Source organism: Chanos chanos, chromosome 3 (genome assembly GCF_902362185.1).
Source record: "Chanos chanos chromosome 3, fChaCha1.1, whole genome shotgun sequence".
Taxonomy (NCBI): domain Eukaryota; kingdom Metazoa; phylum Chordata; class Actinopteri; order Gonorynchiformes; family Chanidae; genus Chanos; species Chanos chanos.
This window is the reverse complement of record NC_044497.1, coordinates 195,245-215,000: the sequence shown is the minus strand read 5'-3', so window position 1 is coordinate 215,000 and position 19,756 is coordinate 195,245. Positions and strand designations below refer to the sequence as shown.

At 46.1% G+C, this 19,756-nt stretch overlaps 2 protein-coding genes across 2 annotated transcripts in view; one reads left to right on the top strand and one right to left on the bottom strand.

The window, feature by feature from the left end:
- Positions 1 to 3,107, bottom strand: part of dcun1d3 (defective in cullin neddylation 1 domain containing 3) — a 5,811-nt gene extending 2,704 nt beyond the window's left edge. The window contains exons 1-2 of the mRNA XM_030769118.1: positions 2,843 to 3,107; positions 1,428 to 1,489 (exon numbers count right to left, since the gene is read on the bottom strand). The gene's annotated coding sequence lies outside the window, so the exon portion shown is untranslated. The remainder of the gene's footprint in view (positions 1 to 1,427; positions 1,490 to 2,842) is intronic.
- A 464-nt stretch (positions 3,108 to 3,571) lies between these two features.
- Positions 3,572 to 19,505, top strand: lyrm1 (LYR motif containing 1). Its single transcript, XM_030769893.1, has 5 exons — positions 3,572 to 3,592; positions 6,479 to 6,646; positions 19,062 to 19,122; positions 19,205 to 19,236; positions 19,326 to 19,505. Exons 2-5 carry the CDS (start codon positions 6,488 to 6,490, stop codon positions 19,437 to 19,439), a joined length of 366 nt encoding a protein of 121 aa, XP_030625753.1. The 5' UTR covers positions 3,572 to 3,592; positions 6,479 to 6,487; the 3' UTR covers positions 19,440 to 19,505.
- The last annotated feature ends 251 nt before the right edge of the window (positions 19,506 to 19,756 follow it).

Below are 19,756 nucleotides of genomic sequence, written 5' to 3'. Positions count from 1 at the left end.
ATACACACATGCACATACACATGCACAGTCAGATACACACACGCACACGTGTGCACACACACACACACGTGTGCACACACACACACAGTCAGATGCACACACACACGCACAGTCAGATACACGCACACAGTCAGATAGATACACACACACAGTCAAACACACACACACACACGCCCGCCCACAGTCAGATACACACATACATATGCACACAGTCAGATAGACAGATACACACACACTCATACACACAGAGATGCACAGTCAGATACACGCACGAACACACACACACACACGCACACACAACGCACAGTCAGATACACACACACACACACACACACACACACACACACACACAGTAAGACAGACAGACAGACAGACAGACAGACACACACACACACACACCCACCCACACAAAGTCAGATAGATAGACACACACACACACACTCACACACATATACCATCAGATCTACACAGTCAGTCAAAGAGTCACAGTGCCATTATCAGTCACAGATCAGTATGACAGAGTTACAGTGCCATTATCAGTCACAGGTCAGTATAACAGAGTTACAGTGCCATTATCAGTCAGTGGTCAGTATGACAGAGTCACAGTGCCATTATCAGTCACAGGTCAGTATGAGAGAGTCACAGTGCCATTATCAGTCACAGGTCAGTATGAGAGAGTCACAGTGCCATTATCAGTCACAGTGCCATTATCAGTCACAGGTCAGTATAACAGAGTCACAGTGCCATTATCAGTCACAGATCAGTATGAGAGAGTCACAGTGCCATTATCAGTCACAGTGCCATTATCAGTCACAGATCAGTATGAGAGAGTCACAGTGCCATTATCAGTCACAGTGCCATTATCAGTCACAGATCAGTATGAGAGAGTCACAGTGCCATTATCAGTCACAGGTCAGTATGACAGTTACAGTGCCATTATCAGTCAGTGGTCAGTATGACAGAGTCACAGTGCCATTATCAGTCACAGGTCAGTATGAGAGAGTCACAGTGCCATTATCAGTCACAGTGCCATTATCAGTCACAGGTCAGTATAACAGAGTCACAGTGGCATTATCAGTCACAGATCAGTATGAGAGAGTCACAGTGCCATTATCAGTCACAGGTCAGTATAACAGAGTCACAGTGCCATTATCAGTCACAGATCAGTATGAGAGAGGCAGAGTCCATACAAGCCGCATGGACGATACAGTCCAGTTGTGACTCTGTAGATGAGTGTTTCCCTCTCTGATAAATAAACACTCACCACTTTGTCTCCACTGACTACTTCATTCAAAAGTCTAATACATCATTTCTCAGCCTCCAGTCCCACTGATTCCCACTGAGTCTGAGAGGCAGCAGAGCTGAATGATTAGTCTGCACTCCCTTCACTGTACACATTAACGCCAGGCACACTCGCGCACACTCACCTCAACATCTGACCAGAGCACAGAGGTGTTATCTGAAGGCACTCCATCAAGGGGTGACCTCACTAGAGAGAGAGAGAGAACAATGAGAACGGGGGCAAAGTGTACATGCTCAGACACCTGAGATGCAGCAGGTTGGCTTTGCACAGTGGGCAGTACAGTAACACAGTAAGATTATTGTAGAAGCCAGAAGCCTCCCAAACATGAACATTAAAAGAGAGACAATTGGAAACAGAGAGAGAGAGAGAGTGTTAGAGGGAGAGAGAGCGAGGGGGAGGGGGAGAGAGAGACTAAACTCATTCAGAGGCATTAAAGCATCGTGTGCCCAAGCTACCTCAACTTCCAAGTATTGGAAAGTGGTGAATCGGAGGAATCAGCTTTATATCTGAAACTATTTTTGTTTGTTAAATTTGAAAGTACAGACTGACTGCTTTTGTGGTTTAGACTAACCTCACCATATGGAACATGCTCGTTAACTGAGGAACGATTCACAACCCGGCCGAGATGCCCGGCCGCAATGGATACGTGAGACCGTGACACGTTTTCATTGCTGCGTCCGTTCTGTGCGTACTGCCGTGGCACTAGCTCTTGGCCGGTGTAACAGAGACTATTCGTGTCCGGGGTCAATCCGCAATCATTGTAAATGGGGAAACATCTACTCTATGAGGACGGAGTCGCCAGCAAACACCGACTACTGTACCTAAATTATCAATGATCGGGGCGATGCTTTGTCGGTGCTAGGGCGACTTCGTTTAGTGTTACTCTACTTGTTAATTAATGGCAACGCGTTTTTCGAAAACTATCCCTCAAAAAAAGTAGCAGCGAGGGATGAACGGCGGAATTACTCAAACACTTACACGAGTTCTGTTAATCGATACATTGTACGTCAGACACTGTAGTTCTCAATGGTAGCTGGCTGGGAAGTTTATCATGCAGCTCTGTAAGTGAACTTGAATAAGTAACTAGAATTCCGAAAGTGTATGCGTGTAATCCAATGAGGATACACCTCCTATGCACAATAGAAGTTTCCGATGTACAGAAAGGCTGACAAAAGATATGCAACAAGCATTGTAGATTGGGATGGAGAAGCTAGCCAGCCAGCATAGTATATAATATTTATTTTAATTTTTCTCATGACATTAAGGTTGTATAACCGAACTGGTTTGCTGGTTACATATTTTACAGCCACTTAAACAAGAAACTAGAAAGACTCTCTCCTCACTCACTCCCTTTCCCTGTTAGCTGATAGCCCACTAGGCTAACTAGCTCATAGTTAGCCGACAACACAGCTAGGCTACTTTGCGAAAGGATATGGTTTAAGCTGAATACGTAAAAGTCGTTATAACTTTACTCTCTGCGTCAGTTGTTGCCACTACTGACAGATTATTGATGGACTTTAATGGACTTTATAGACTTACCCCTAAAATGAATCGGTGAATTTCTGAGAATTTGTTGCGCATCGCTCCTGTCGCGTATTTAGTTCCTCAGACAAAACAGCCCTGTCGGATTTAACAGCTAACATGCTAACCAACCCATTTAAAGCTTATTTGAACGACAGCCCGGACCAAAATCTGCTCTGAGAACGGAACTCAGTTTCTATGATTAATACATTCTGTTTCACTCCGAGTGACAGTTAAATATTGTAAAAACGCATTTTGTAACTGATAAACCTATTTCTTTGTACAGCTCTTCTCGTCTTAGTCATTGAGTGGACATTGTGGGAATTTTCCCCGCATCACTTCCTGTAGCGAAACAGCAATTTCAACAACAGAACTACAACTAAAGCTAGAGGCGCTCTCGCCCACTTTTTATAAATGGTTCATTTCCAAAAGTCTAAACCATGGCACTACGCATTTAATGTATTCGATCACGTCTCTTGCACAGTCTATATCCACAAGCCTCAGTGTTGGTCTTGTTTTCATTATTAGCAATATTGTAGGCCATTAAAATATCGCATTGCACATAAACAGAGTTTAGCATGTTCAAATATGAAAAATGCGTAAATGTTACGCAGTGTTAATGCTTTTCAAGAGTCCAACTTCGTTCCCTTTGCCTTTAACTGCGCAAATATACATGTTTTGACGTTTTTGACCGTAGACTGCGCATATTATTGTCGTCACTAGCTCTGCGCCAGGTTCTTGATGAAACACTCGAGAGAGGAATTACAGGTAGGTCAGTCCAATTATCATTTTACAGTTTACCATGCCGACAGAGTAGCCATAATGTGAAAGCATGACGATACAATGCTGTAACGAAGAGGTACCGTGCAATCGAATGTTCTGATGTCTTTGCAAAACGTGTTACGACATAACCTACTTGATGCCGCGTGAATTTCTGCTGGAAATTATAACCAGTATTTTAAGAGAAGTTAATAAATAATCGTTTACCAACTGTATGTTGGGCGTTTCTGACACAGCTCATAATCTATTATGAAATTAAGTGATGATGGAATTATTCATACTTTGAAGCCGCCGTCTCCCTTCAAAAATTAAACACATTTATAATATAAATTTAAGGGGCAGATATGAGGCGAGACGACTTTATATTAAATACTACAAGCTGTAACACACCATTAAAATGTCGTTAGTAGTCTGCGTTTCTGCCGTGACCAGAATGTTGGTTAATGCAAAGCGATAACTAAACAGTTGGTTCTCAGCGCCCTCTAGTGTGGATCTATGAGAACAGACTCGTACATATTCCATCTCAGTCCAAAACCACGCATGTTATTGGCTACAAACATGGAACTGCTTCAAAAGATTTGATGCGATTCTGTCCATTCCGTTACCCTAAGACCAGTTTTAACTCGTTTGAATGAAGTAGCGCTAATTTACCAGCATAGCCACAGTTATCATTTTGTTTTTGAGTAATGAGCCTGGGGAAGAAGCCCTCATAGATGACTACAATATTTTCTTCCACACTGCAAACATTCAAGTGGTTTCGATAATTACATGTGACTCGCTAGGAAAACGTCTACATAACACATATGCCTTAAGCAAAGGTTGTCCACAGTCATTCCTGGAGGATTGGTGTGGATTTGTGAGGTATGAGTTTGTGTCAACCTTGCGAACAACCCTGACTGAATGACTAGTGAGTATGAAGCCACACCCACACCTACACTTAAAGAGTGATGTGTGACAGCCCCGCCCCTAACAGAGATACACTGTACATCATTGCTTCTACGGCGTAGAGGCACGCAGAGTAAAGGCCATGAGGGGGCGCTGTTCTCTCATTCTGGCTAGAGATTCAACTCAGAGTCTGTCTCAGCGATTATTAAGTTTCAGTGATTGCACACACACACTGTGAACAGCGAGCAGTGAATTTGTCCTCTGCATTTTATTAATTATGTTAAAGATCTCATTTTAAGCACTAATTGAGATTCATCTACGTCGTAGACAGGCTAGATATAGACTTGTGTACATGTGTCTTGTAGTTGACCAATAGTGAAAATTTGTGTGTTGTAGTTAACAGGATGTTTATTTTAGTCCACTCTGTATTAAACACAAGTGTGTGAAGAACCACCAGTATAAAATGTGTGATCGGCCAAAGGCACAGAAAGTGTTTTCCTGTGTGTTGGTCAAAGGGTGGAGTTAAAGAGTAAGTTCAGAGGTCAGTGAGTAATGGCAGGTAATATCCTTCAGTTTGCTGTGTCATACGTGTTCTTTGGTACAGATGAAGTTTCTCTCCCGGGGCTTGACGCTCACTTTCTTCCCTAGGAGGACATGTCGAAGTGCACGAAGAACTTCAGTAATGAAAACAGATAATGTTTGTATTTAAACACAAATAATGTTTGTATTTAAACACGAATAATGTGTTATTCCTTAATGAAGGGAAACGAGGAGACATTTAGAAGCAAAATGATTTAATTTATTTGAATTCAAAAAGTGCACTAGGTTTTTAATTATTTCTGCTTCAAACTGTATTTATTTAATAATTATGTAATTACCGTAAATTCTCAAATAGCAGCCAGGGCATTCATTTACCTCACCTGAAGAGAGAACCAGGCCTTTATCTGAGACAGGCTATTATTGATGATTTTGAGTGGTGCAGTTTGTAATACTGTAGTAATATTTAATTTCTAATTTATTCCATAAGGATTTACAGGTGTACCTACTACTTGAATATAGCCTATAATGTGCTGGGTCTACTACAGGTAGTTTGTGTCTGATTATATGGTGTTGATGATAACAGCAGGCAAAAAAACCCCAAAACAACTTATGGTAATATCTACGAGATAAACGATGGAAAAAAAGTCACACAAAACAATCAAAAATTCCATATCACATAGAAATGTATTGGTCCTCAAATTATAAAACAATAACACACTGTATCACGGTAACAAATGTTTTAATTAGAGCATGGCAGATATACCGCTATGCTACCTGTACGCAAAGGGACATCTCACAAGGTTAAAGGTCAAATCTGTTCCTCTGTTTCCAGCTCACTGGTTGACATGTCCCTACTGTACCTACACCATCTAAAATTAGACATTTTTCCCCTCCATGACTTTCTCTAAGTACTGTTAAGACATGCTGGCATATGAAATAACACATAGAAATAATGAAATAACACATAGGGCATAGGAAGGAGAGGCTTTTGGCAGTGATGTCCCTGAATACTAATAATGGGCTATTAACACACATAGTCCTACAGTGACCAGCATCAGAGTGGTGAGCATAATTACTGCATGTTGTTGTACTGAGGGAGCATAATTACTGTATGTTGTTGTACTGATGTGAATAATGCTGTGGAAATAAGAACACTATCGATATGGTGTTTCTGTTAAAGAGTGAAACTAATAGTATCAGAGTGGTGAACATAATTACTGTATGTTGTTGCACTGATGTAAATAATGCTGTGGAAATATGATGAATTTACCACCTGAGCATTTCTTTGAGACCTGGTGTTATTTGAGAATTTACAGTGTTTACACTTTAAACTGCTTCAAACTGTATAAACAGTCTAAGGGTATGAATGGTATGAACACCATTAGTGTGTGTGTGTGTGTGTGTGTGTGTGTGTGTGTGTGTCTGCGCATGTGTGAATCTGTTGGGCAGGTGCCAGTGATGTCGGCAGGCACGCGTGCAGAGGTGTTGTCTCTGTACCGGAGAGTTCTGCGGATTGCGCGTGGTTGGCAGGCTCACTCCATGCTGCCTCATGACACCCAGACAGAGAAACATTACATCACACAGGAGGCTCGTACGCTCTTCAGACAGAACCAACAGGTACTGACCACACAGAGAACCACCGAACAGTTCAGCATTATCCAACCACACCTTATTCTCTCTGTCTCTCTCTCTGTACACTCATAAATACAAACCCTATCCATGCAGCTCTGTCTCTCTCTCTCTCTGTACACTCATAAATACAAACCCTATCCATGCAGCTCTGTCTCTCTGTCTCTCTGTACACTCATAAATACAAACCCTATCCATGCAGCTCTGTCTCTCTGTCTCTCTCTGTACACTCATAAATACAAACCCTATCCATGCAGCTCTGTCTCTCTCTCTCTCTCTGTACACTCATAAATACAAACCCTATCCATGCAGCTCTGTCTCTCTCTCTCTCTGTACACTCATAAATACAAACCCTATCCACGCAGCTCTGTCTCTCTCTCTCTCTGTACACTCATAAATACAAACCCTATCCATGCAGCTCTGTCTCTCTATCTCTCTGTACACTCATAAATACAAACCCTATCCACGCAGCTCTGTTTCTCTCTCTCTCTGTACACTCATAAATACAAACCCTATCCATGCAGCTCTGTCTCTCTCTCTCTCTGTACACTCATAAATACAAACCCTATCCATGCAGCTCTGTCTCTCTCTCTCTCTGTACACTCATAAATACAAACCCTATCCATGCAGCTCTGTCTCTCTCTCTCTCTGTACACTCATAAATACAAACCCTATCCATGCAGCTCTGTCTCTCTATCTCTCTGTACACTCATAAATACAAACCCTATCCATGCAGCTCTGTTTCTCTCTCTCTCTGTACACTCATAAATACAAACCCTATCCATGCAGCTCTGTCTCTCTCTCTCTTTCTGTGTGTGTTTGATTGTGTGCACTCAGACGCTCTCCAATCCTGTTTAGTTTTGCTTTTCTGGTATCAGCATGTACACTGTGTTATTGCTAAATCAGAGTGTCCAAAATGACTGAAAATTACCGTGATAATTCTGAGAACATTCCGCTCTCTCTCTCCATCCTACTGTCTCTCCACTCTCTCTCTCTCTCCATCATGCTGTCTCTCCACTCTCTCTCTCTCTCTCTCCATCCTGCTGTCTCTCCACTCTCTCTCTCTCTCTCCATCATGCTGTCTCTCCACTCTCTCTCTCTCTCTCCATCCTACTGTCTCTCCACTCTCTCTCTCTCTCTCTCCATCATGCTGTCTCTCCTCTCTCTCTCTCCATCATGCTGTCTCTCCGCTCTCTCTCTCTCCATCATGCTGTCTCTCCACTCTCTCTCTCTCTCCATCATGCTGTCTCTCCACTCTCTCTCTCTCCATCCTACTGTCTCTCCACTCTCTCTCTCTCTCTCCATCCTACTGTCTCTCCACTCTCTCTCTCTCTCTCTCCATCATGCTGTCTCTCCACTCTCTCTCTCTCTCTCCATCCTACTGTCTCTCCACTCTCTCTCTCTCTCTCTCTCTCTCCATCATGCTGTCTCTCCTCTCTCTCTCTCCATCATGCTGTCTCTCCGCTCTCTTTCTCTCCATCATGCTGTCTCTCCGCTCTCTCTCTCTCTCTCCATCATGCTGTCTCTCCACTCTCTCTCTCTCCATCATGCTGTCTCCCCACTCTCTCTCTCTCCATCCTACTGTCTCTCCACTCTCTCTCTCTCTCCATCATGCTGTCTCTCCACTCTCTCTCTCTCTCCATCATGCTGTCTCTCCACTCTCTCTCTCTCCATCCTACTGTCTCTCCACTCTCTCTCTCTCTCCATCATGCTGTCTCTCCACTCTCTCTCTCTCTCCATCATGCTGTCTCTCCACTCTCTCTCTCTCTCCATCATGCTGTCTCTCCACTCTCTCTCTCCATCATGCTCGAGGGAAGTTGAGTGTGTGAGTGGAACTGCATGATTGTTGTGGTAACTTGTCTGAAATGTATCTGTCGTGGAAGTTTCTTATTATTATTATTATAAGTTTATTCTTATCCCTTTACTCTCTGCTGTCGAGAGACTTGCCACTTTCACAGCGGTGGATTAACTGTTAGGCTTTCCTAGTGTTGTGAAGTCAGGGGCTGGTGGCAGACTATGGAAAGGTCTTCCCAGGTTCAGGTTTGGGAATACTGTATCAGTGCCTGCCAGACTGAAGACTGTTCACTTTGCTTTAGTTTCACTTTTGTTTTTGCTGTTTGTGTACTGGTGCAGGATGTTGTGGACACAGAGAGAAAAGTGCTACTGATGCTGTGGCCTGCAGGGGGCCGTAAGAGACAAGCAGCTCCTTTTAATTAGAATAAGTCAAACAACACCAACACCAACACAACACAACACCAACACAACACAACACCAACACAACACAGCACAACACCACCACAACACAACACAACACCAACACAACACCACACAACACCAACACAACACAACACCAACACAACACCACACAACACCAACACAGCACCAACACAACACCACACAACACCACACAGCACAGCACAACACCACACCGCACAGCACAACACCGCACAGCACAACACCACACAGCACAACACAACACAGCACCACACAGCACAGCACAACACAACACAACACCACACAGCACAACACAACACCACCACAGCACAACACAGCACAGCACAGCACCACACAGCACAGCACCACACGAACATGACTCGGAACACAACTCAAACACAGCAAAACACAGCACAACAGAACACGACACAGCACCACACAGCACAGCACCGCACAGCACCACACAGCACAACACAACACAACACCACCACAGCACAACACAGCACAACACCACACCGCACAGCACAACACCACACAGCACAACACAACACCAACACAGCACAACACCACACAGCACAACACAACACAGCACCACACAGCACAACACAACACAACACAACACCACACAGCACAACACAACACCACCACAGCACAACACAGCACCACACCACACAGCACCACACAACACCGCACAGCACCACACAGCACAGCACAGCACAGCACAACACCACACAACACAACACAACACGAACATGTAGGGTTGGGCAGTATTTATATCACGGATCATAACAGTACATATCACGGATGATAACAGTACATATCATAGTATATTGGGAAAACCCAAAGAAACTGTTTCACATTACATATGTACTTTGTGCTGTATCATATATAATTAAAAAAGTGCAAGAAATCAATTCCAGTGTGTGTTCATTGTAATGTAAGAATGGACACAGTTATCACATCACAGACAACTTTATTAATATTAAAAGTTTACTAATTCCCCAATTACTACTTACAATTTACGGTATAGTTTGAATATCTAGTAAAGTATAAAATTCTGGAAATATGATGGCTCAGTAAAAATACTGAATGTGTTAATAATAATTATCTTGTAAAAAACCCTTTAGTGTTGAAAGAAGATAAAAGTTGCCTGTAAAGGTTGAGAGCGCTACATGGGCGAAGCCAGAATGCTTTGCTGGTTTGTAACAATCCCGCGACTCTCTTAACAGTTGAGCGTTACACTTACTGTTCGGGGTAATACACTGTTCCTGTTTAGGCAAACCATAAACCACAAACAGACCATTTTTATCTCCCCAACAAACTCTATTGTGCAACTGGTGAATAGCAATGATGAAAAACAAACACAAACCAACCCACGCAAACAATACCAACAAACAAGCACAAACAATACCAACAAACAAGCAATATATATATAATATTTACATCCCCGGTCAGTCCAAAGTGCAAACAACCAAAACAAAATGATTATCCTAAAAAAAACCAACCAAACAAAAAAATAAAACAAAAAACACATAATTATCCCGATAATTATCTTGATAATTATCCCAATAAGCCCCTGACAAAGAATTGCAGCCCTGTTGAGAAAGCCAAGTTCAAGAGGATCTAAAACATCGAGGTTTCCTCAGATCATCTTGGAGAAACTTGGAAATGAGGCCTGCACCTGTCAGTGAGGTGCAGCTGGTTCATCTTCTCTTTCTCCCAGTGCACTGGGAAAACTTATCGGGATATTTATTGGGATAAGTGCATGGCTTTGAGATCTTGTGTGTTCTCTCCCAAACACACCACTTTTCCTCCACTCTCACACCATCATCTTTTTTTTTCTTTGGGCCTCCTCTCTCCTTCTTCTCTCCTCTCTCACAGAAAACCAGGATATCCTTTTCCTGTACTTGCTGCCCCAGAAGCTCCGCCCCTTGCATTGCCAGCAAGGTTCTTAAAGGGCCAGTTCAATGACAGTAAAAAACTAGTGCATTTCGTTATAAAATGTGGCGTTTATAGCAAGTAGCAAAACACACGCAGTTCAATATGTTAGCACCCAGAAAAGTTTAATCTTGCAACGCCTTAAGATGAATCAATTTCTTTGTAGTGAGGTGGTAAATAGGTATTTCATTTATAAACACATTTCATGTGGCAGAGTTTGAAAACCTCGAGTGAACTGTCTGTTCTCGCTGATAAACAGTTAGGTTTGTAGCAAAGTGCATGAAGAGCTTACTCCAGTAGTGAATCTTTGCAGAACAACACAGTACTTTACTAACATTATTAGAAGTACAGGGTAACGCTCCGTCTTTCAATGAAAACACTACACGTCTTTTGTGCCGTAAAATATTTACGCATTAGCAATACAGATCTGGCATTGCTGGAGAATGTGATGTAGTGTGGAGAATGTGAGACTGACTGTTTTGAATTATAGCCAAGGGCATTAAGATATGATGTAACAGCGCTCTCATTTATTCTTGGTTGAGACCAAGCAGATGTAAATTAAGAGTATAATGATGTTTAAATTTATTCTCTCGATGCCCTTTCATCCTTTATCATACGCGACAGCATGAAACACCGTCTTCATTTATTCCTTGTATTCTCTAACGCGCTCTCATTAATTTTTGTATTTTAACATCATAGGTGTTAGGCACAACTCCTTGTATTCACCTTTGATCATTTATCAATCCAGGTGCCAATGTAAGACAATGTCCTCAATTATTTTTGAACTGGGTCAAAGGTGTCAATTTCTGACTACATCATTAGGAAACGATGGTGTCCAGCAAGATAGGACTTCCCACCTTCTTTTCCTCTGATGACTGTCCTGACTATCACTGGATAATCTTTGATATGATTTTGGTACAACTATAGGTGATGTGCGCCAGTTAGTCAGTCAACTCCCGGGACCTGACTCAGTTTGTTGTAAGCTGCTCTCAAGTGGTAGCAATAAACTTATACTGCATCAGACTCTTCAAGACTTCAATTGTTTTTTGAAACTTTGAATTCATTGAAGACACGAACACAACAGGAACACGACCCAGAGTGCAACACAACACCAACACGACCCAGAACACAACCCGAACACAACCCAGAACACAACACCAACACGACCCAGAACACAACATGAACATGACCCAGAACACAACATGAACACGACCCAGAGCGCAACACAACACGAACATGACCCAGAGCGCAACACAACACAACACAAACACGACCCAGAGTGCAACACAACACGAACTTGACCCAGAGCGCAACACAACACGAACATGATCCAGAGCGCAACACAACACAAACACGACCCAGAGTGCAACACAACACGACCCAGAACACAACACAACACAACTCAGAACACAACACAAAACTGCACAGGAGACAGAGGAGACAGAAGTAAAGGAGACAGAGGTAGAGGAGACAGAGGTAGAGGAGACAGAAGTAAAGGGGACAGAGACAGGGGAGACAGCGGTAGAGGAGACAGAGACAGGGGAGACAGAGGTAGAGGAGACAGGGGAGACAGAGACAGGGGAGACAGAGGAAGAGGAGACAGGGGAGACAGAGGTAGAGGAGACAGAAGTAAAGGAGACAGAGACAGGGGAGACAGCGGTAGAGGAGACAGAGGAAGAGGAGACAGGGGAGACAGCGGTAGAGGAGACAGAGGTAGAGGAGACAGGGGAGACAGCGGTAGAGGAGACAGCGGTAGAGGAGACAGAGGTAGAGGAGACAGAGGTAGAGGAGACAGGGGAGACAGCGGTAGAGGAGACAGAGGTAGAGGAGACAGAGGTAGAGGAGACAGAGGAAGAGGAGACAGGGGAGACAGCGGTAGAGGAGACAGAGGAAGAGGAGACAGGGGAGACAGAGGTAGAGGAGACAGCGGTAGAGGAGACAGAGGTAGAGGAGACAGAGGCAGGGGAGACAGCGGTAGAGGAGACAGAGGCAGAGGAGACAGCGGTAGAGGAGACAGCGGTAGAGGAGACAGTGGTAGAGGAGACAGGGGAGACAGCGGTAGAGGAGACAGAGGCAGAGGAGACAGCGGTAGAGGAGACAGAGGTAGAGGAGACAGAGGTAGAGGAGACAGAGGTAGAGGAGACAGGGGCAGAGGAGACAGAGGTAGAGGAGACAGAGGTAGAGGAGACAGAGGTAGAGGAGACAGGGGAGACAGCAGTAGAGGAGACAGAGGTAGAGGAGACAGAGGTAGAGGAGACAGAGGTAGAGGAGACAGGGGCAGAGGAGACAGAGGTAGAGGAGACAGAGGTAGAGGAGACAGAGGTAGAGGAGACAGAGGTAGAGGAGACAGGGGCAGAGGAGACAGAGGTAGAGGAGACAGAGGTAGAGGAGACAGGGGCAGAGGAGACAGAGGTAGAGGAGACAGAGGTAGAGGAGACAGAGGTAGAGGAGACAGGGGAGACAGCAGTAGAGGAGACAGAGGTAGAGGAGACAGAGGTAGAGGAGACAGAGGTAGAGGAGACAGGGGAGACAGCGGTAGAGGAGACAGAGGTAGAGGAGACAGAGGTAGAGGAGACAGAGGTAGAGGAGACAGAGGTAGAGGAGACAGAGGTAGAGGAGACAGGGGAGACAGCGGTAGAGGAGACAGCGGTAGAGAAGACAGAGGTAGAGGAGACAGAGGTAGAGGAGACAGAGGTAGAGGAGACAGAGGTAGAGGAGACAGGGGCAGAGGAGACAGAGGTAGAGGAGACAGAGGTAGAGGAGACAGAGGTAGAGGAGACAGGGGAGACAGCAGTAGAGGAGACAGAGGTAGAGGAGACAGAGGTAGAGGAGACAGGGGCAGAGGAGACAGAGGTAGAGGAGACAGAGGTAGAGGAGACAGAGGTAGAGGAGACAGAGGTAGAGGAGACAGAGGTAGAGGAGACAGGGGCATAGGAGACAGAGGTAGAGGAGACAGAGGTAGAGGAGACAGGGGCAGAGGAGACAGAGGTAGAGGAGACAGAGGTAGAGGAGACAGAGGTAGAGGAGACAGGGGAGACAGCAGTAGAGGAGACAGAGGTAGAGGAGACAGAGGTAGAGGAGACAGAGGTAGAGGAGACAGGGGAGACAGCGGTAGAGGAGACAGAGGTAGAGGAGACAGAGGTAGAGGAGACAGAGGCAGGGGAGACAGCGGTAGAGGAGACAGAGGCAGAGGAGACAGCGGTAGAGGAGACAGCGGTAGAGGAGACAGCGGTAGAGGAGACAGGGGAGACAGCGGTAGAGGAGACAGAGGCAGAGGAGACAGCGGTAGAGGAGACAGAGGTAGAGGAGACAGAGGTAGAGGAGACAGAGGTAGAGGAGACAGGGGAGACAGCAGTAGAGGAGACAGAGGTAGAGGAGACAGAGGTAGAGGAGACAGAGGTAGAGGAGACAGGGGAGACAGCAGTAGAGGAGACAGAGGTAGAGGACCTGATGATGGCTTTTCATTCTGAACTGTACAGTGGTGGCAGTTGCAGTTTACAGCGCGACGCTCATTTTGTATCTGAGAATAGATGACTCCCAGCAGAATTCTGTCAACATTTTGGGGGGTTGTTTTAGCCAACAGGCTGAAAGTTGTTTTAGACGAAGTGACGCTATGTGAAGCTTCTCTAAATGATGCCAGGTGTTGGCAGTGATATCCTCCATAGGGTCAATTCTGTTTGTCAGTGATCAGAGGGCTGTACTATCCAGGGAGGTAACTGGGTTATCCAGGTAACTTCTCGTTAACTCAGATTAAGTAGTAAATCTCCTAATAGAAGAAACCTACAGCTTTTTTTGTTAGGAGAATGCAGCCGTAGGGCTCCTCTATGAGGGGGTTTACTACTTACTCTGAGTTAACTTAACCAGAAGTTACCTGGATAAGCCAGTTACTTCGCTTTGTAGTACAGCCCTCTGGATGTTACCTTAAGGTGCTTTTCCACTGCATGGTACCAGCTCGACTCGACTCGACTCTGTTCGCAGTTTGATACCTGGTTCCTCGTTGGTTTTCCACTGCACTTAGTACCCACTCGATGTAGCTGGAGGCGCTGTAAGAAACTGTTGTGCTGTCATCATAGTACATGACTGTCTATAACGAGGACTAGGGATCATACTACATGACTGTCTGTAACGAGGACCTGCGATCATACTAAATGACTGTCTGTAACGAGGACCTGCGATCATACAACATGACTGTCTGTAACGAGGACCTGCGATCATACTACATGACTGTCTGTAACGAGGACCTGCGATCATACTACATGACTGTCTGTAACGAGGACCTGCGATCATACTACATGACTGTCTGTAACGAGGACCTGTCATCATACAACATGACTGTCTGTAACGAGGACCTGCGATCATATTACATGACTGTCTGTAACGAGGACCTGCGATCATACTACATGACTGTCTGTAACGAGGACCTGTCATCATACAACATGACTGTCTGTAACGAGGACCTGCGATCATATTACATGACTGTCTGTAACGAGGACCTGTCATCATACAACATGACTGTCTGTAACGAGGACCTGCGACTTTGGGATTCCATACTACACATTTGAAAAAGAAGCTAAATAGCTTTCTTTGGCTACCAAGCCATGTTAGATACTTGTTCAGCTCACGTTTATTTACATACCCCCTCTGGTTTAATCATTTCCGATGCACCGACTGTAACTACAGATATGTGAGTCGCAGACACATTTCTCATTACTTCATTTAGGCAGAATAAGTTAAACGCTATAGTTTAACCGCTCAGTAAAGTTAGCGGTCTTCTACTGATAAACAAGACTTCAGCTAGCTTTGTGGGTAACCTAATTTAGCAGTGGACAGCGTTATAAGCTGCTGTAAGTGATGTTGCCAGAGACTTTTTAGGAGTGACGAGGGAGAAACGATAGCACTGTTGTTTGTTTAGGCTGTGTTCACACGTAACGTCTTTTTCTGATGAAAACCACTGGTCAAAGCGTTTTTTCATATATAAACAAAAAACGCTGTTCCAAAAAGCCGTTGAAAGCATCCTTTTTTTACCCATAACTTATACTAACCTAGAGTTAACGGTAGCTAACAGGCTTGATTTGCTAGTGACTGAAATTACCCCAAACACAGACTAGAAACTCCTCTGACTCTCTGACCAATCAGTAGTCTGGAGTGTTTTCACATCACGTTTTGGCACCTACTCAGCTTGCTTAGAACCACGGCTGAGGTGATACCAAAAGTAGTATGCAGTGGAAAAGTGGCATTAGAATGGACTTTGATTTAGAGTGGAGATTGACTTTGATTTCCTGAGTGATGTGCTGTGTGGAAGGTGAGTGGTGTGTGCTGTGTGGGAGGTGAGTGATGTGGTGTGTGGGAGGTGAGTGTTGTGCTGTGTGGGAGGTGAGTGATGTGCTGTGTGGGAGGTGAGTGATGTGGTGTGTGGGAGGTGAGTGTTGTGCTGTGTGGGAGGTGAGTGTTGTGCTGTGAGAGAGGTGAGTGATGTGCTGTGAGGGAGGTGAGTGATGTGCTGTGTGGGAGGTGAGTGATGTGCTGTGAGGGAGGTGAGTGATGTGCTGTGTGGGAGGTGAGTGATGTGCTGTGTGGGAGGTGAGTGTTGTGCTGTGTGGGAGGTGAGTGTTGTGCTGTGTGGGAGGTGAGTGTTGTGCTGTGAGGGAGGTGAGTGATGTGCTGTGTGGGAGGTGAGTGATGTGCTGTGTGGAAGGTGAGTGATGTGCTGTGAGGGAGGTGAGTGATGTGCTGTGTGGGAGGTGAGTGATGTGCTGTGTGGGAGGTGAGTGATGTGGTGTGTGGGAGGTGAGTGATGTGCTGTGTGGGAGGTGAGTGTTGTGCTGTGTGGGAGGTGAGTGTTGTGCTGTGAGAGAGGTGAGTGATGTGCTGTGAGGGAGGTGAGTGATGTGCTGTGTGGGAGGTGAGTGATGTGCTGTGAGGGAGGTGAGTGATGTGCTGTGTGGGAGGTGAGTGATGTGCTGTGTGGGAGGTGAGTGTTGTGCTGTGTGGGAGGTGAGTGTTGTGCTGTGTGGGAGGTGAGTGTTGTGCTGTGAGGGAGGTGAGTGATGTGCTGTGTGGGAGGTGAGTGATGTGCTGTGTGGGAGGTGAGTGATGTGCTGTGAGGGAGGTGAGTGATGTGCTGTGTGGGAGGTGAGTGATGTGCTGTGTGGGAGGTGAGTGATGTGGTGTGTGGGAGGTGAGTGATGTGCTGTGTGGGAGGTGAGTGATGTGGTGTGTGGGAGGTGAGTGTTGTGCTGTGAGGAAGGTGAGTGTTGTGCTGTGAGGGAGGTCAGTGTTGTGCTGTGAGGAAGGTGAGTGTTGTGCTGTGAGGGAGGTGAGTGATGTGCTGTGTGGGAGGTGAGTGATGTGGTGTGTGGGAGGTGAGTGATGTGCTGTGTGGGAGGTGAGTGTTGTGCTGTGAGGGAGGTGAGTGATGTGCTGTGTGGGAGGTGAGTGATGTGCTGTGTGGGAGGTGAGTGATGTGCTGTGAGGGAGGTGAGTGATGTGCTGTGTGGGAGGTGAGTGATGTGCTGTGTGGGAGGTGAGTGATGTGGTGTGTGGGAGGTGAGTGATGTGCTGTGTGGGAGGTGAGTGATGTGGTGTGTGGGAGGTGAGTGTTGTGCTGTGAGGAAGGTGAGTGTTGTGCTGTGAGGGAGGTCAGTGTTGTGCTGTGAGGAAGGTGAGTGTTGTGCTGTGAGGGAGGTGAGTGATGTGCTGTGTGGGAGGTGAGTGATGTGGTGTGTGGGAGGTGAGTGATGTGCTGTGTGGGAGGTGAGTGATGTGCTGTGTGGGAGGTGAGTGTTGTGCTGTGAGGAAGGTGAGTGTTGTGCTGTGTGGGAGGTGAGTGATGTGCTGTGTGGGAGGTGAGTGTTGTGCTGTGAGGGAAGTGAGTATTGTGCTGAGTGGGTTGTGCTGTGAGGGAGGTGAGTGGTGTGCTGTGAGGGAGGTGAGTGTTGTGCTGTGAGGAAGGTGAGTGGTGTGCTGTGTGGGAGGTGAGTGTTGTGCTGTGAGGGAGGTGAGTGTTGTGCTGTGTGGGAGGTGAGTGATGTGCTGTGTGGGAGGTGAGTGTTGTGCTGTGAGGGAGGTGAGTGATGTGCTGTGAGTGATGTGCTGTGTGGGAGGTGAGTGATGTGCTGTGTGGGAGGTGAGTGATGTGGTGTGTGGGAGGTGAGTGTTGTGGTGTGAGGGAGGTGAGTGTTGTGCTGTGTGGGAGGTGAGTGTTGTGCTGTGAGGGAGGTGAGTGATGTGTGCTGTGTGGGAGGTGAGTGTTGTGCTGTGAGGGAGGTGAGTGATGTGGTGTGTGGGAGGTGAGTATTGTGCTGTGAGGGAGGTGAGTGTTGTGCTGTGTGGGAGGTGAGTGTTGTGCTGTGGGGGAGGTGAGTGATGTGTGCTGTGTGGGAGGTGAGTGTTGTGCTGTGGGGGAGGTGAGTGATGTGTGCTGTGTGGGAGGTGAGTGTTGTGCTGTGAGGGAGGTGAGTGTTGTGCTGTGTGGGAGGTGAGTGTTGTGCTGTGAGGGAGGTGAGTGATGTGTGCTGTGTGGGAGGTGAGTGTTGTGCTGTGAGGGAGGTGAGTGATGTGGTGTGTGGGAGGTGAGTATTGTGCTGTGTGGGAGGTGAGTGTTGTGCTGTGAGGAAGGTGAGTGGTGTGCTGTGTGGGAGGTGAGTGTTGTGCTGTGTGGGAGGTGAGTGATGTGCTGTGTGGGAGGTGAGTGTTGTGCTGTGAGGGAGGTGAGTGATGTGGTGTGAGGGAGGTGAGTGATGTGGTGTGTGGGAGGTGAGTGTTGTGCTGTGAGGGAGGTGAGTGTTGTGCTGTGTGGGAGGTGAGTGATGTGTGCTGTGTGGGAGGTGAGTGTTGTGCTGTGTGGGAGGTGAGTGTTGTGCTGTGAGGGAGGTGAGTGTTGTGCTGTGTGGGAGGTGAGTGTTGTGCTGTGAGGGAGGTGAGTGATGTGCTGTGTGGGAGGTGAGTGTTGTGCTGTGAGGGAGGTGAGTGATGTGGTGTGAGGGAGGTGAGTGATGTGGTGTGTGGGAGGTGAGTGATGTGCTGTGAGGGAGGTGAGTGTTGTGCTGTGTGGGAGGTGAGTGTTGTGCTGTGAGGGAGGTGAGTGATGTGTGCTGTGTGGGAGGTGAGTGTTGTGCTGTGAGGGAGGTGAGTGATGTGCTGTGTGGGAGGTGAGTGTTGTGCTGTGTGGGAGGTGAGTGTTGTGCTTTGTCAGGTAACTGGACAAAGGAAGGTCCTTGCGAATCTGAACCCTTTCTCTCTGTTTTTGCAGATTACAGATGAACAGTCCATCAGGAAATGTATTGAGGAATGTGAAGCCAGGATAGATATTGGTGAGACAATAATCCACCAGGTTTTTGAGATTAGAAAAAAGATTAGAAAAAATTCACTGACATTCTGTGTTTTGTGTTTCAGGGCTGCATTATAGAAACCCATATCCAAGACCAGTAAGATTTGAAAGTTATCATCAATAAAAAACATATATAATTTTTAAATATTTTCCTGGTAATATCTGGCGCTCTCCTCTCTCCCTCAGATTCATCTTCCTCCGATGGGCCTGGCCACTCAGAAGGGCAGGAAGTTACGAACTCAGCAGAGACTCAGGAAACAGGCTAAACCCATTTACCTTCAATCCCACGACGAGACATAACACAGCACTGTCAGAACTACACACACAACTACAACACAGCACTGTCAGAACTACACACACAACTACAACACAGCACTGTCAGAACTACACACACAACTACAACACACCACTGTCAGAACTACACACACAACTACAACACACCACTGTCAGAACTACACACAACTCTACACAACACAGCACTGTCAGAACTACACACACAACTACAACACACCACTGTCAGAACTACACACACGACTACAACACACCACTGTCAGAACTACACACACAACTATACACAACACAGCACTGTCAGAACTACACACAACTCTACACAACAC